The 16,707-nt window shown below is 44.4% G+C and overlaps 1 protein-coding gene across 1 annotated transcript in view; it reads right to left on the bottom strand.

The window, feature by feature from the left end:
- Window positions 1–16,707, bottom strand: part of CDH23 (cadherin related 23) — a 2,828,172-nt gene that overhangs the window by 335,284 nt on the left and 2,476,181 nt on the right. Inside the window, exon 52 of the mRNA XM_086919477.1 lies at window positions 13,215–13,334. Coding sequence (XP_086775603.1) covers window positions 13,215–13,334 — 120 coding nt within the window. The remainder of the gene's footprint in view (window positions 1–13,214; window positions 13,335–16,707) is intronic.

Raw genomic sequence — 16,707 nt, 5'->3', positions numbered from 1 at the left:
TAAAAGATATTTATGATAACAATGTATTTTTAACTTTCGATGAATTACAGCAAAGATTTAAGTTACGGCCAACAGGTATTTATAAATATGAACTCTCATGTAATTCAATCCTTGATTCATTTCCAAATAATTTTCCTCTAAATGCTACCTCTGATTTAGAATTGTACATTCAAACTAATGCTTCGTCATCCCATGCTGTGTCCCTGTATATAAAAAATTTGAAAAATTATGCAGGGGACAAAATCAACTTTCTCTCTTCTTTTTGGAATAAGGAAGTAGATTTGTTGTTACCTCAAGATATATGGAGGAAAATTTGGTGGAATAGTATTTCTGGATGGCTGCCCTTTTCTCTGTACCAAACTCATTCATTTATACTATTCAATTGACTCTTTTAAGGTTATGTGATGCAAAACGTTTGAATACGCCTAATTGATCTCTGAATACTAGCTTGTTACGACATATAATTTATGAGTTGTTGGTAAGTTTTGGAAAGAGGTTTGAAAGATTGTGCCTAAAATAATGAATATCACAGAACATTTTTCATATACTATATTAATTTATATGTCAACCTCACGTTCTACCAAACTATCTGTTATTAATAGCTAACGTCTAGATTTGAGAATTTCTGCAAATTTAAAAAAAATTACTGTCAATTGGAAAAATGCCTCATTACTATCAATTCACGCCCGGTGGATATGGATAATATTTACCAGAAGAGGAGCTAATTTAACTTTATCAGGCATCACCCTCAAGGCTCCTAATTATCATTTATTTTGGATAACAATTGATGTATACATAGCTTTACATCTGTAAATTAGTATTATTAATAGTGATTAAATGTTGCATGTATAGGTATATTGGTTAAATATAGTACCTCCATTAATAATTATTGTATTGATGATTATATTTATTCTTTTTTAGGTCGAGCCCTGAGCCAGCGCACAAACGCTGCTCTAGGGTTGATTGGGGTAGTTGAGTATGGGAGAGAGGCCACTCCCACTTCCCTGCCCAGTTTTTTCATTGGCTTGTGTCTCTGTCATTCCTAAATGCTGCCTTCCGATTGGTTTAAAGGCATGTTAGTCCCTCCTTATGACGGCCATGTCATCATTTGTATCCTTCCACGGCTACTGGCCTCTTTACTTTGAGTGTTGCACAGTAACTATTTTCTTCCGGTGCCTTCTCCCCAACTGCCCCCCTACAGCAGTCCATGCGTTCTCACCAGCCCACTCTCGTTGTTCATGCCTGCTCGCTCCCTGCCCCCCCGCCCACACTCCCGTTTTCAATGCAATAGATCTTGTGTAAATGTGAGTCCTATTATATTGCAAATGCTTGTTGGTCCTGCTCTTGATGCCGAGGGATGTTGAGCCAGTGCTGCTGAGGTGCTGAGATGACGCAATGCTCCAGCAGCTCCTAAGCCACGCCATGATGGGGTGCTGAGCATGGCTGCTGTCGCTCCAGATATGCAAGATGGTTCTCTGAACTAGGCAAGTGCAGCTGCATTGCTGTGTGATGCCAGTGTGGTCTAGGCTGGTGCGGTGCCCTTCTGAGCCAGGTCGGTGCTGGTCCGGTGCTGCAAGATGGCTGTCTGCATTGGAGCTTGCTCTGTGGTGGTTCCACCCCACTGCTGAATAAACTGTCTATGCCTTCACCTATAGTGGACTTTGAAAAGCCGCTAGATAGGTCGTCCCTGGAGAGTCCTGTGTGCGTCCTGGCTTTAGGCCTTCCGTGTGACTCCTAATACAGTGGGCAGAGTGCTTGGGCAGGCCTGAGCTCCTCTGGGTATGCCAGTGGCCAGCATGACCCCAGGCTACGACAGCAACCAGCACGAAGGCAAGGCCTCTGGTCCTGGCAGCGGCTGGGATGATGCCACAGCCTCTCTCGTGCCAGCGGAGGAGGGCTCCCCTTGCGCTGCTGAAGTGCAGGCCAAGGTGGAGAGCTCCGCAGAGTCTAGTAGACAAGGGGTCAGTGTTGTTTCTGTCTGTCAAGCGTTCATTAACATAATATTCCCTCATCAACAAATAGTGTGCTATCTCCATGATCTTGAGCATTAATTACCCAGTATACCTCATCCGGTGTCCTCCCCATTGCCGCATGTGTGCCAGTGCATAAGATACACCCAGGAATGTGCAAAACCCGTCAGTAGATCGCACATTCCCAGTTCACGTCTGTCTGCACATTGCTAACAAGACCCACACGTGCCAAAACCCCTCATCTGAGCTCCCAAGTAGTACTTGTCTTTACACCAAAAGAAACCGTTTGAGTGGTCCAGCCAGAACAGAGTTTGGGGAGCAGCCTTGTTTCCTCTATCACTCTTACCCTGGAACTCTCCTTGACAGTACCACAAAAAAAAGAAAGAAATATATTTTTATACATCTCAACTCCTCTGCAACTGCTCCCCTAGGTGTCCCCAGTAACCAATGGGCAGTGTTGACTGAACAGTTGTTTAGCTGTTGTCTGATAACTGCTTCTTTCATATCCATGCATTGCATATATGAAGAGAGTTACAGTGATGCAGGGCTGTGATGCTGAAAATGCTTGGAAATGTGGCACTTTGTTGTAAAAGTAGAACAAAGCTACTTTTTAGGTCTCGCTACGACGAACCCGCGCTAAGCAGTCAGTCTCTGGGTAGATGTGCACAAGCTGAACACAGAGCATGCAGACTAGCTGCGAAGTCGACTCCCAGCAGCTCCGAGAAGTGCTCCACTTCCGTGTGTCAAACACCTACAAGCATACGAGCGCTCCCCCGGCCCTGCCCTTCCAAAACCTCCGGCCCGCAAACTGTCTTCTTGGGAGCACCGCCTTCCTCCCGCACTTTGTAGGACCTGAGCTACACCCCACAAAGAAGTTATCCCGTAGTATGGACTGCTCGGCGGGTCGGTGCTCCCGCTGCACTAACCGGAGTAACATAAAGGTCACTTACTCGAATTCGGGCAGAACAGACTCGCACGTTCATCCTTCCGGAGTCAACAGCACCCAATCCATTGGGTTAGGTAATGGGAACATCTTACCAGAGTGCGAGACACCGGCAGAGATGAAGAACACTTTAAAAAAAAAAAATGAAAAAAAAGCAAACAAAGAAAAAGGCTCCACTTAGCTGGAGTCCGAGCGACAACAAATCCTTTCTAGGTGTGTTTTTTTTAATCCATCTCCTTTTGCTCCTTTTGAAGAGTTGGACAAAACATACGAAGCAGTGAAAAACAGCCACGTAACTATGTAACAAGTATTTGCAATGCAATAGGTCTCCCATTTACCTGAGACCTATTGCATTGCATCACGTACAACGGGGGGGGGCATGGACAACGGGAGTGTGGGCGGGAGGAGAAGGGGGCGAGAATGCATGGACAAAGTAGTGCTCACAGTCTAAATAACATGTACGTTCTGTGTAATACTCGAAGTAAAGGGGCCAGTAGCCATGGAGGGGTACAGATTAACCCTGGGCGTAGGTTGCATAGTAGCACTACACATAGCTGCACGTAGTATACTTTGAACTAAACGTAGTACATGTAGTACTGCGTAGCGTAGCTGATGGCACTATGTACTTGTCTGCATTGTGAAATAATTGCAAATGGCATATTGCACAGTGCCAGTTATTATAAAATAAGTATCTCTATCTTTATATGCTAAAGAGCATACAGTACTTTAACAAAAGTGAAACTGAAAAATTATCAAGCAGTGAGAGAGGTGATGATTTTGGGATCCTCCCTAACCTAGGGAGAGAACCAAGCAGATGCCTTGAAAACAAAAAGCACATCTTGTTTAACGATTTGGTGGTGGTCCCATCCTCTTAGGACCACCCCAAGCACAGTTATTGGCAAAAAAACGATCCCAACTAAAGGCCCTGAAAAGCATTATGGGATGAGATTAGCAGTGGGCAGTGAATATTATAGTATCCAATATCAAAATAATTCTACATGGAACTGCAGTTCAACTAGTCGTTACTAGATGTCCCTTCTGTTTGGATTTATGAAAGCTCATTGTTGGTGACCTGAAAACAAGTTTGTAATATTTGAAACGTTTGTGTGGAACATTAAATTGCAGTAAGCGGCATGGGCAACCTTCTTTGCAAAGAGAAGTTAAAAGTACAGAATATTCATCTTGAAGTGTCTTAGTTCTGGTGACCACCTCATTATTTCTGATTTGCAAAACTGTTCAGTTTCTCTACTCATCAGAGTTAGTCCCTTATGAAAATCTGTAAGATAGCAGTGTTAAGCATGGAATAACAAACTGGGCATTTATATTTAATGCCGGTTTCTGCCATCCCTATTTTACTAAGACATTTCCCTTTCCCAAGAATGCATTCTTTTTACGGCTCAGTAGAATTAATAAAAAATAAACCATTCATGGACTATGGAGTTGGCTTTGCCCTACACAATTTTGGACCATCCATGCAGGAGTGGGCAGACAGATGTCAGCGCCACCACAGCATCACTCAGCATCACCTCAGCACCACTCAACACCACCACAGAATCACTCAGCTCCACCACAGCACCACTCCGCACCACCACAGCATCACTCCGCGCCATCCCAGCATCACTCAGCACCACCCCAGCATTACTCAGCGCCACCCCAGCATCACCAAGTGCTACCCCAGCATCACTCAGCGCTACCCAAGCATCACTCAGCAACACCACATTATGACTCAGCACCACCACAGCACCACTCAGCACCACCACAGCACCACTCAGCACCACCACAGCATCACTCAGCACCACCACAGCATCACTCAGCACCACACCAGCACCACTCAGCACCACCACAGCATCACTCAGCACCACCACAGCATCACTCAGCGCCACCACAGCATCACTCAGCACCACCACAGCACCACTCAGCACCACCCCAGCATCACTCAGCAGCACCACAACACCACTCAGCACCACCACATTATCACTCAGCACCATCACATTATCACTCAGCATCACCACAGCAGCACTCAGCGCCACCACAGCATCCCTCAGCACCACCACAGCATCACTCAGCACCACCACAGCATCACTCAGCATCACTCAGCACCACCACAGCACTACCATAGCATCACTCAGCACCACCACAGCATCACTCAGCGCTACCCAAGCATCACTCAGCACCACCACATTATCACTCAGCACCACCACCACATTATCACTCAGCACCACCACATTATCACTCAGCACCACCACAGCACCACTCAGCACCACTCAGCACCACCACAGCATCACTCAGCACCACCACAGCATCACTCAGCTCCACCACAGCATCACTCAGCACCACCACAGCATCACTCAGCACCACCACAGCATCACTCAGCACCACTCAGCACCACCACAGCACCACTCAGCACCACCACGGCACCACTCAGCACCACCACGGCATCACTCAGCACCACCACAGCATCACTCAGCACCACCATAGCAACACTCAGCACCACCACAGCAACACTCAGCACCACAACAGCATCACTCAGCACCACCACAGCAACAATCAGCACCACCACAGCAACACTCAGCACCACCACAGCATCACTCAGCACAACCACAGCATTACTCAGCACCACCACAGCATTACTCAGCACCACCACTCAGCACCACCACAGCATCACTCAGCGTTACCCCAGCATCACTCAGCACCACCACATTATCACTCAGCACCACTACATTATCACTCAGCACCACCACAGCATCACTCAGCACCACCACAGCATCACTTAGCACCACCACAGCATCACTCAGCACCACCACAGCACCACTCAGCACCACCACAGCACCACTTAGCACCACCACAGCACAACCACAGCACCACTCAGCACCACTACAGCATCACTCAGCACCACCACAGCAACACTCAGCACCACCACAGCATCACTCAGCACCACCACAGCATCAGTCAGCACTACCACAGCATCAGTCAACACCACCACAGCAACACTCAGCACCACCACAGCAACACTCAGCACCACCACGGCATCACTCAGCACCACCACAGCACCACTCAGCACCACTACAGCACCACCACAGCATCACTCAGCACCACCACAGCACCACTCAGCACCACCCCAGCATCACTCAGCATCACCCCAGCATCACTCAGCACCACCACAACACCACTCAGCACCACCACAACACCACTCAGCACCACCACAGCACCACTCAGCACCACCACAGCACTACCACAGCACCACTCAGCACCACTACAGCATCACTCAGCACCACCACAGCAACACTCAGCACCACCACAGCAACACTCAGCACCACCACAGCAACACTCAGCACCACCACAGCAACACTCAGCACCACCATAGCATCACTCAGCACCACCACAGCATCACTCAGCACCACCACAGCATCACTTAGCACCACCACAGCATCACTCTGGAACACTACAGCATCACTCTGGAACACCACAGCATCACTATGCGCTACCACAGCATCACTCGGCACCATCACAGCATCACTCAGGGCCTCCACAGCATCACTCTGGAACACTACAGCATCACTCTGAAACATCACAGCATCACTATGCGCTACCACAGCATCACTCTGGGCCTCCACAGCATCACTCTGGGCCTCCACAGCATCACTCAGAGCCTCCACAGCATCACTCAGGGCCTCCACAGCATCACTCAGGGCCTCCACAGCATCACTCAGTGCCTCCACAGCATCACTCGCGGCCTCCACAGCATCACTCGCGGCCTCCACAGCAACACTCAGCACCCCCATAGCATCACTCGCGGCCTCCACAGCATCACTCGCGGCCTCCACAGCATCACTCGCGGCCTGCACAGCATCACTCGCGGCCTCCACAGCATCACTCACCGCCTTCACAGCATCACTCACGGCCACCACAGCATCACTCAGGGGCACCACAACATCACTATGCGCTATCATAGCATCTCTGAACGCCACAGCATTATTAATTATTTAAAAAAATTAAAAGCCATTGTTATTTGTAATATCAATACATCTAGGTCACGCAAATACAAAACATGTTGCATTACAAATGCTATAGGTGTCACATTTGCGTAAGTTATAACTATTGGCATTGTAAATGACAAAGCAATTCATTCAGCTATTTTCAAAACCAACACATAAATACAAAAATTGTCATTTACAAGACCAATAGCTCAAACTTTCCTAATGCGAGACCTATTGCATTGCAAATGCTTGTTACTTCTTGGGATGAGTTTAATGAAGAGCAGACAGCGGCAGACTTGCTTTCCAAATCAGCGGACGAATATTTGACTTGAGATCCTTCAGCACATGCTCCCAGGTTCCTTGAGAACTAATTTTCACCTGGAGGACACTACCCCTCTCCCCATCCAAGCTAGAAGCAGCACTATCAAAGCCATCTATCCAAACAACGAGACCAAAACATTTCCTTTTTTATGCCCGGCAAGAGTTCTTAAACTGCACTGCACTGCATATGTATGCTGGTTAGTATGCTGGTGGCTGCTGAACCCAGAACCTTCATTGTGGAAAGTGCTGTTTTGATGCTGCGAAGGAGCCTCACTTTGAGCGTAGGAGGGTGACGCTGCCACGCCATGATTTGAGTCAGCAGAATGCAGTGCATTTTTTCGGCCGGTCCCTTGGAGGAGGATTAATGATTTGAGGGTGCATCGAAAAGTAGAGGAGCAGTGCTGAGGGACCCATGTCCTGTGGGGCAGAGAGGCAAATTTGAGGATGAGGGTAGGTCGGTTGGAGTGTGGGGCAGGGTATCATGTTATGGCTGCCTGTGTTAAGTATTTTAGGATGGAGAGTGGGCATACCATGGTCATGGCATTCATCCCTCGTGTTGCTGGTTTTAGAGTTTTGATGCCTGTCGTGTCTGTTCCAGTGACTGCATAACCAGTTTGTACACCTTCCTCCCATTGTTTTCATTTTTTGTCAACAACACAAACATGAAATGCAGTGAGAGGAAGTGGCCTAACAGCTAGATTAGTCAACCTTGAAACTGGGGAACCGGGTTCAAGTCTCAGCAGGGATGCTCAACATCCTGTGATTTTGGGAAAATCACTTAATCTTCCGGTGCCTAACAAAATGAATGTGTCCCTCTGTAACGCAACTGGTGCTCATGTAAAGCGCTCGCATACCTTCTGCTCTAATTCTCACTTTATAAAACTCAGGAAAAACAATGTAACTCTCCTCACACCTTCCAGAAAGCCTTAAGTGGTGAACAGTAGCCTTGGAATGTCTTTTCATTCAAAACATTAACAGCCTTTATAATTCACCAGTCCCCTTACAGTATGAAAAACATGTGCTCCCAATCACATTCTCTCACCTTTTTATAAATTGTAGCTTCCCATTCTTCCTAGCTCATACCCTCAATTTTTATAGCTTGGAAGTCTCCTGTCTCTGATTTTTCTTATGATCTATATTGCCATCACTGTTACAGCATCCAAACAATAGTAAGAGCATCCATTGATGGACAACACCCCGTCGACTATTGATTGAGACATTATCCAATTCACGCTTGTTCGATCCATATTACCCCATGTGTCTGAGCTCTTTATTAGACGCTATGTTCAGAACTTCTGTAATGTATATGACACAATTATAAGAAGTAATGTGGGGAGTCCATTTCATCGAAAATAAGAGCTTAATTTACACTGATCCTTTTTTTAAAAAAATTGAATTATGGCAATTAATATAATCTTTAAGTGTCAAAATATTTAATGTTCTTTAAATTAAATTGTAAAAAATGAGAAATGCTCCTTCTGTTATGTTCTATTCAGTTTTACTTCAGCTTACGTTGGCTATTGCTGATTCACCATTTACTTTATCCTTTAATGAGTAAAATAATGCAATATAGAGCCACATCACAATTTTACACAGGGAGGGATTCTCTGTCCTATTCAGTGGTATTTGGTGGGGTTGTCGAGGGCTACCCAACAGCAGTGAATTTCTCTAAACAAGTCCATGTGTAGATCGGATAGACCCTCAACGTCTCCAAGAATAATGAAGTACCCTGTTGCTTGAATATCCACGAATGTGACCTTCCTTGTAGGGGAACTTAAATGTATGTTGCAGTTATTCTGGGATGTTGGGGTTGTGGGGCAGGGATAGAGGCCCACATGCATCATTGTGACATTTTGCACTTCCTAATTTGCGAAAAATAAGGAATCGCAAATTAAGAAGTGCAAAATGCTATGCATCATTTTTTTTCGGTATTTCCTTGTGATTCGGTAAAAATCGCAATTTTTACCGAATCCCAAAGAAATACCGAATTCTTAAGTTAATTTTCGCAATTCCCATTGATTCCTATGGGCCAATAGGAGTCAATGCAAATTGCGAGTGGCACTTAGAAAATTTCATGGGTGCAGGGGGGGGGGGGGGGGGGGTCAAAGGACCCCCCCATGCACCCCTGAAATGTATTTTTCGCATCATGTTGCACACACACATGTCCTAAGGACATGTGTGTCCGTAACATGAATGTTGAAAAAAAAGCATTTTCAACATTTTAAACACTTTTTCCAAATTTACCGAGTGGTTCAACCACTCGGTAAATTTGGCACCCTATTTGCGAATTTTCACTTTTTAAAATAATGATGCATTGCTTTTAAGAAATCGCACATCTGCGACTTCATAAAAGCACCCGCAATTTTAGAACTCGCAAACATGTTACGAATTCTAAAATTGCTTCATGCATCCCAAAAAGCACTTTTGCATTCGCAAACGGCCGATTTTAAGAAATCGCACCGTTTGCGACTACAAAAATGCTTGATGCATGTGGGCCTATAGTTTTAACAAGCAATGTCTTGGGAGCCCTGTTCATCTCATAATGCACTCCAAACATAAACAAGCACATTTCATCTAAGTTTCTTAAATATTTTGGGGGTGCTCCAGAGAAATATATTATTCCAGAGGAGATCTGAGAACCTCATAGTGTTTGGCGCTAACCCTGCTGGAAGGGTCCATAAATAAATGCCATATCCCCACAACCACTGCCAAGAAGTAGAGTTCACACAGGGAAGCCCCCACAATTTTGGACAAATTAATGGTATCTCGGTGCTATGTCATTGTTATGATTTCCATGTAACTGAATTAAACCTTACGTGGACCTTCAGAAAAAAGGAATAGGGAATACATGTGGAAGAGTAATCACTTTAGGTTCCGTTTTTTACATCTTTCAAACCAGACTGTAATTGTCTGCGAGTCTTTCAGGAAAATGTCTTTAAACAGATCCATAAACTTGGGCGCAATTTAAGTATATTATTTGCTCTGTGGTGAGAGCAATTTCTTGATCAGGCTCGTGTCGACGATTCATGTTGCTAGGCTTTTGACATGGAATGTTATTGTGTGTAAGCTTTTCGTAGGACATGTATGTGTTGTGTCAGGGGTGATCAAGACATTGGATGCTCTACCATGTTCCTGAATTTCGAGCCTTGAATAATGTGTCTTCTCTTTTAGGCACTTTATAATCAATATGTACACTTTAAAGAAACTGAGATACCCTCCAAGGAAGAAGAAAAGAGCCGGATTGAGAAGTTGTATAAATTATTAGAGATAAGAGTGGTCCCTGTTAATCGGATGTTAACATCTGTCAAACCGGAGAAGAGGCAGATGTATTTGGAATACATTCCTGAACCATTCTCCTCTCAAACATTATCAAGAAGGGTAATTGAGTTAGATACACAGCTGGCTTTTAAGAGGGCAGCAAGCAGCAGGTTCATGCCCTAGCACTGCACAGTGAAAGTATCTGTTATCTGTTTAACTCTGTGTAGCTGGGACTTTGAGCACCCGACTTTCACCCTTAGGTAATGGTTATTTTAAAAACGTTTTTATGCCAGTTGTCTCTCTGCTTCTATCAACTTTTTGACAGGCTTGTTTAATGCTGCTTTTTCGTGTTGTTTTTTTCTTCAGCACATAGTCTGCCAATAGTATGGCTTCATAGTACTTTCAGACAGCAAGATGGAACTTCAGCAAGCAATTCTACGTTTTTCAGAACATACGAGTCATCCTCTGAGTCTGAAGGTATTTTCTGAGTATTTTGTTGTTGTGCTGTGTGAAAATGTGGTCAATTGTTTTTCTTGTACAATTGTTGCAATATTAGATGAAATGTGTATTTATAAAAAGGGAAGTGTCTTTTCATGACACGGCATTAGTGGCGGAAAAAACATCAAATGAAATTGTGTAGTTATCCGCAAACGGGAAACTTAACACACCCACAGCTAACTTCAATGGAAATTACCAGAAATTCGAGGTGTGTTAGAGTGAAGGTGGTGCCAATAACCATAATTTGGAAATTTCTGTGATTCGTGTTTACATTGTATTCGAAACATAATATGCTTTAGAAGTTTTATTGAGTTCTATTGATTAATTGAAAAATTAATATTTAAACCTAATTTAATTAAAATACTGATGCTAGAAACCTAGTATGACCTGAGGTCCTCAGGACAACAAGGTGATGTATGTCTTGTCTCCTCAGAGGTCTTCAGGATGATGAAGCCTCTTGTAATTTTGGGTTCACACCTTGAAGGTCCTCTGTTTTAATTTTTTTTTACTTTATGTGGTTTCTGAGCTGGCACCACAGGTATCTTTGATGTGATGAACACCTCTCATGGTTTGTGGAGTGGTGCCTTAGAGGCCGTCATGAAGATACAGCCTCTACTGAAGACTTTATCAAGTTTGCATGCTTTATGGGCATTTTCAGATGTCCATGGGATGACGGAGGCCTTTAGAGTTTTCTGGAATGACACACACAAGTGCTCAGTAAATAATGACATTTGAACAGTTTTTGGTTGATGCCTCAGAGTTCCTCAGGGTTTCTGTCATGCCACCAGTGTCTCTAGATCCTGGGAATATCTTGGTGGTGCTCTCGATGATAACTGCTTCTGGTGATGTCTTGGTTGTGACCTTTTTGGTATTGTAGGCTTTTATGATCTTGCTTAATTTCTGGATCAGTGCTTTAGAGATGTGTGGGATGATAAGGACCTTATACTGGATTGGTTTCTTGGATAGGGAGAGATTTGAGGGTGTGATGGCCCCTGATGGCTTCTAAGTTGGCATCTTAAGAGATACTGAGGGCGACGAGCACCTGAAGAGAGCCACTCATTTTCATCTTTCTGTTTTGGTGCTTTAGATGTGAAGGGGGTGAAAGCCTATAGTGATTTCCAAGTTAATACATAAAAGGTGCTCAGAACAAGAAAAGCCTCTTGTAGTTCTCTGGATTTGTGCCTGAGGGTTGCTGATGCATGCAATACTCCTATTTGTTCTTATTTTTTAGGTCTGGATTGAATTTGGCTTTCTTAGGCTGCCCCCAGGCTGCCACCCTAAAGATGTTGGAGAGGAGTGGGCCATGCTAATTGTGGAGATGCTGGAGCGGGAGAAGGCTCTGCCCCCAGCCGTGGAAAGGTCAGTAGGTTGTTGAGGAGTCTTGCACTTATCTCTTTATCGTTTACAGATTGTGGCTTACCTCTCTCTCTTCTGTAACAAGTTAGAGCTGCTGCTCCAGATCGCAAACAAAATTCATTATGGTGCACTGAGTTGTGAAGAGAAACTGACCATTGCGAGGAATATCCTGCAAGCTGTGAGTCCTCACCTGTCTCAAATATTCCTCTAATGTTTGCTGTCGGTCCTCAACTATCTTCCTTTTCTGGTCCCATCTCTACTGCTCTGTTTGTGTCCTCTGAGTTACTCACTGCATTTTCACATCTTTGCAGCTGTGTCCACTCTCTACCATTCTATTTCTTGGCTGTCCTTTCTCTGTACATTTGTTTCAGTACTCTTTCCTCTCCTAGCACTTCTGTTTCTAATGTCCATCCTTTTTATTTTTATCCTTTGTTTTTTTCTCTGCCTTATAGCATCATTTCACTGTTCTCTATATTTGTTTTAAATCTTTACATTTTTTGGTCGAGCCTACGCAGCATGCATGCACTGTCTGCAAGACCTGTTGTTATCTCCTCTATTGGCTTTAGTTATGCCCATGAATTGCCATTTGTTTGTTGTTGTGCTATTTGGAAATACGGGTTTTTATTGGTGCATTGGGTCTGATTCTCCCGCCTTTGCGTGCTAGGGTCACATCCAGGCGAATTCACTCATTGTTTGCTTGCGTTGGCCAGCCCAATAAGTCAGGGGTTCCTCCTGGTCATCCTGATCTGCCTTTTTATTTTGTAGGCTAGCAACACCATTTTACACTTTCAGGCCATTTCACCAAGCAATGCTCACTTATCTTATTCAGAATAGTGTCCTAAATAGAAAGAAATTAATTCCTATTATGCCATGTATGTTTCACACACTCACCTGTACAGAGTTTTCTCGACGGTTACTAGGAAGGTCTCCCGGGTTGTCTCTGGCAATAGCAGTCAGGGTGTAGAAATCTTTCTTCTCTCGATCCAAGGCTGACAGAATGTAAATATCCCCCTAAGTTAAATAAAAAAAGGAATATGAGAATTTCTAGAATATCAGTTACATTTGTGCCACGTTTCGCCCAGATCAACTTGATGTACCCTTCTACTTCTTCAAAGGCACATTCTCACCACCAACTACTGTATAACAGGAGGAAACATAATGGTCTGTTCTGGATGCTCAGTTTATTTTAAATGAAATGCTTATATTTGTCATCTTAGTTGTTGTATACTCTCATGGCCCCATGAGGTGGTCTATGGGGCCATGAGAGGATATTGTTAATGTGCCCCTGCACGATTGCCTATTATACTGCCACAGACTATATTCTTACCTGATTTGGCCAGTCCCTTCTGTATATATATACAAAGACTGATTGGACTATTTACTTTGATCTTTGCCTTGTGAAAGCCCTAGGTGTGCCGCCACACGAACGAAACACGAGTCTGCTGCATCTGTCACATCAGACTCAAATCCTTATAATCACAATAAACACTTCGGAATACTAGAGAGGATTTCCACATTTATTCCTGAAAATAGCCATTAGTTTTGGACACAGCCTGTCATTTGTAAAGTATCCACTAAAGCTACCCTAAGGTCTTGGCTCTTTTGGTAGATCATTTGGGCTACCCCTGACCTGGCCCAGTATGCTGAACCTTTACATGATATGAATAGGGTGGATACATTTAACCAAATCCCATGGTTGAGATCCTTGAAGAATCTGCTAACTGCTTTAGGCTTTTGGGAATGTTGGTCCTTCGGCAGCGCCAATGCCATCCGAGGGTGCCATGAAGAAACAGTATTGGGCTCTGCTAGCAAGTAGACATGAGCAAAAAGTTGTGGGTACACTAACTGGTGACTTTCTGAGTTATACATCAAGGTACTGATTAGAAATATATTGAGACTGGATTTCTGTTCCTTTTGACAGCAAACCATACCATCAATTGTAAGTGATAGTGCTATGTGTCCTTTTTTAGTTTACAAGCTGAGTCTGTACTGCATGTCTTGTTTGTATGGACTGCCTATGCCAAGCCCCATTCAGTATGGCCGGCACCCATTTATAGACAACTGGGTACCACTAGTCACCCTGACACCATAAGGATATTGAAAGGGGATACTTGCCCTTTCTTTGTCTACAGGATAGCAAAGTTCCTGGGAACTATGTGGTCGAAAAAACGTAATAGGGCTGATTTGAGTTAGATGTGGGGTCATCCGTAGGCTCTTTTATTAGCACATCATGGTTACGTACCAATGAATGTTGCATGGTTTTGATTAACCAGGCAGTACTATTTTATGCATTTTCCTTTTATATAATTTCTGCTAAAGTTTAGATATCTCACGGTATCAAGTTATTTTAATATGTTATTTATTTATTGTATTTTTTATTGTTGGATTTTATTAGATATTTCACGGCTTCGGTCAAAATAAAGATATTTGATGATACGCACCCTTAATTTCGAATTTGCCCCTTAATACAAAGGGCCTCATTTGGATGTTGGTTGTAATGCTTCGGACCGCAGGTCGGAGGCTTTCTGACTGACATCCAAGGTTTAGACTCCGACCGCCCTGTTACATAGATGGGGGTTGCAGTTTAAACTGGCCTGTCAAACTGATTGGCTTACGACGGGCTCTAGGAGCCTGTCGGCCAATTGTAAACTGCACATAATCCTAAATGGATGGCGTTTTCACCATCCGGATTATGATGTCCGTTTCAGACAGGCTTTCAATGTTGGGCTTTCCGACATGGAAAGCCTGTCGGAAAGTGACTTTGGGGGCCCCTTGCAGGGTACCCTTCCCTCTGTGGCCTTCAACAATACAAATACAACTACAATAGCAATATGCCATAAAAATAGGGCAATAAATTGGAAAGGGATACTATTACATCTAAAAGAGATTGAGCAATTATGTTTAGAAGAGGTGTAAATTGTTTCTATGCATTGTATTGCATTGTATGGGATTTATAAAGTGCCGGAATCACCCCCGAAGGGGTATCTCCACGCTGCAAGGAAGACAGAATACAGGTCAAGCACAAATCAGTACCGGAATAATTCAGTCTTCAGGAGTTTCCTGAATCGAAAAAGACTGGGGCATTTGCGCAGGCCCTCGGGAAGAGTATTCCAATATTTCGGGGCAAGGTATGCAAAAGTTCTGGCTCCTGTTCGTAATTGCATGTAGCGGGGGGCCACAAGCAGCCCTTTACCTTCGGATCTAAGAAGCCTGCTCAGACGGTAGAATTATAATGTATCCTCCAAGGAGGTATGGCTCATACCATAAAGTGCTTTATGGGCAAGGCAGCAGAGTTTACATTTAATTCTCAGGTGGATAGAAAGCCAGTGAAGCTGTCTCAGCAAAGGCCTGGAGGAGGTACGGGGCGGCATTTTGAGAGCCAAACGTGTGACAACATTCTGGACTATCTGTAGTCTACTCAAAAGAGACTTGTTTGCTGATGCCAAAAGAGAATTGCAGTAATCAAGTCGGCCAATGACCAAAGCTTGAATCAGAGTTCTTCAGACATATAGGGGAAGCCACTGAAACACTCTGTGCAAAAGAGAGTGGTAGCAGGTCCCTGAGGTGGCCATGACTTGATCTCTCATAGATAAAGAATTATCCAAACAGACCCCTACATTTTTTGCCATAAGTGAGGGGGTAGGAGTGGAGCCTAACACAGCAGGCCACCAGTTTGGGGACCAAGTTGTTTGAGCAGAGCCAAACAACAGGATCTCGAACTTAGTCGCATTTAGTTGAAGGAAGTTTTCTGTCACCCAGCCAGATATGGCTAGCATGCCCTCAGCAAAGCGATGTTCAACTAGCTCTGTGTCCTTATCAAAGGACAAGAGCAGTTGCGTTTTGTCTGCATACAAATAGGGAGTAAATCCATATTCCCTAATAATCTTGGCGAGGGGGGCCACATAAACATTAAACAAGGTAGGACTCAAACAAGAGCCCTGAGGCACCCCTTAGTGAGCTTCAGGGTATGGGAGTGAAAGGGGCATAGATTAATCATCTGGGTGCGCTGGTCCAAAAAGGTAGCAAGTCACTTAAGTGCCGGGCCCTGCAGACCAGACTCTCTCAATCGATAAATCAGTTTCTGGTGAGAAACAGTATCAAAGGCTGATGTCAGATCCAAGAAAGCCAGTAGCACTGCCTTGTTGTTATCTAAAGCCATTTTTATATAATCTGTGACACCAATGAGGGTGGTTTCCGTAGAGTGGTTAGGTCTAAACCCAGACTGGGAAGGGTCAAGGGTACCTTGCGATTCAAGATAACCCATCAGCTGGGTGTTGCCGTACCCTTCCACTATTTTGATCGTAAGCGGCAGGAGCGAAATAGGGTGATTGTTGGCAATCACCTCAGCAGGCATCTGAGCTTTCTTCTTAATTGGTAACACTTG

This window comes from Lissotriton vulgaris, chromosome 5 (assembly GCF_964263255.1).
Source record: "Lissotriton vulgaris chromosome 5, aLisVul1.2, whole genome shotgun sequence".
In the NCBI taxonomy this organism is placed as follows: domain Eukaryota; kingdom Metazoa; phylum Chordata; class Amphibia; order Caudata; family Salamandridae; genus Lissotriton; species Lissotriton vulgaris.
The sequence above is the reverse complement of the archived record's forward strand: the minus strand, read 5'-3'. Positions and strand labels throughout refer to the sequence as shown.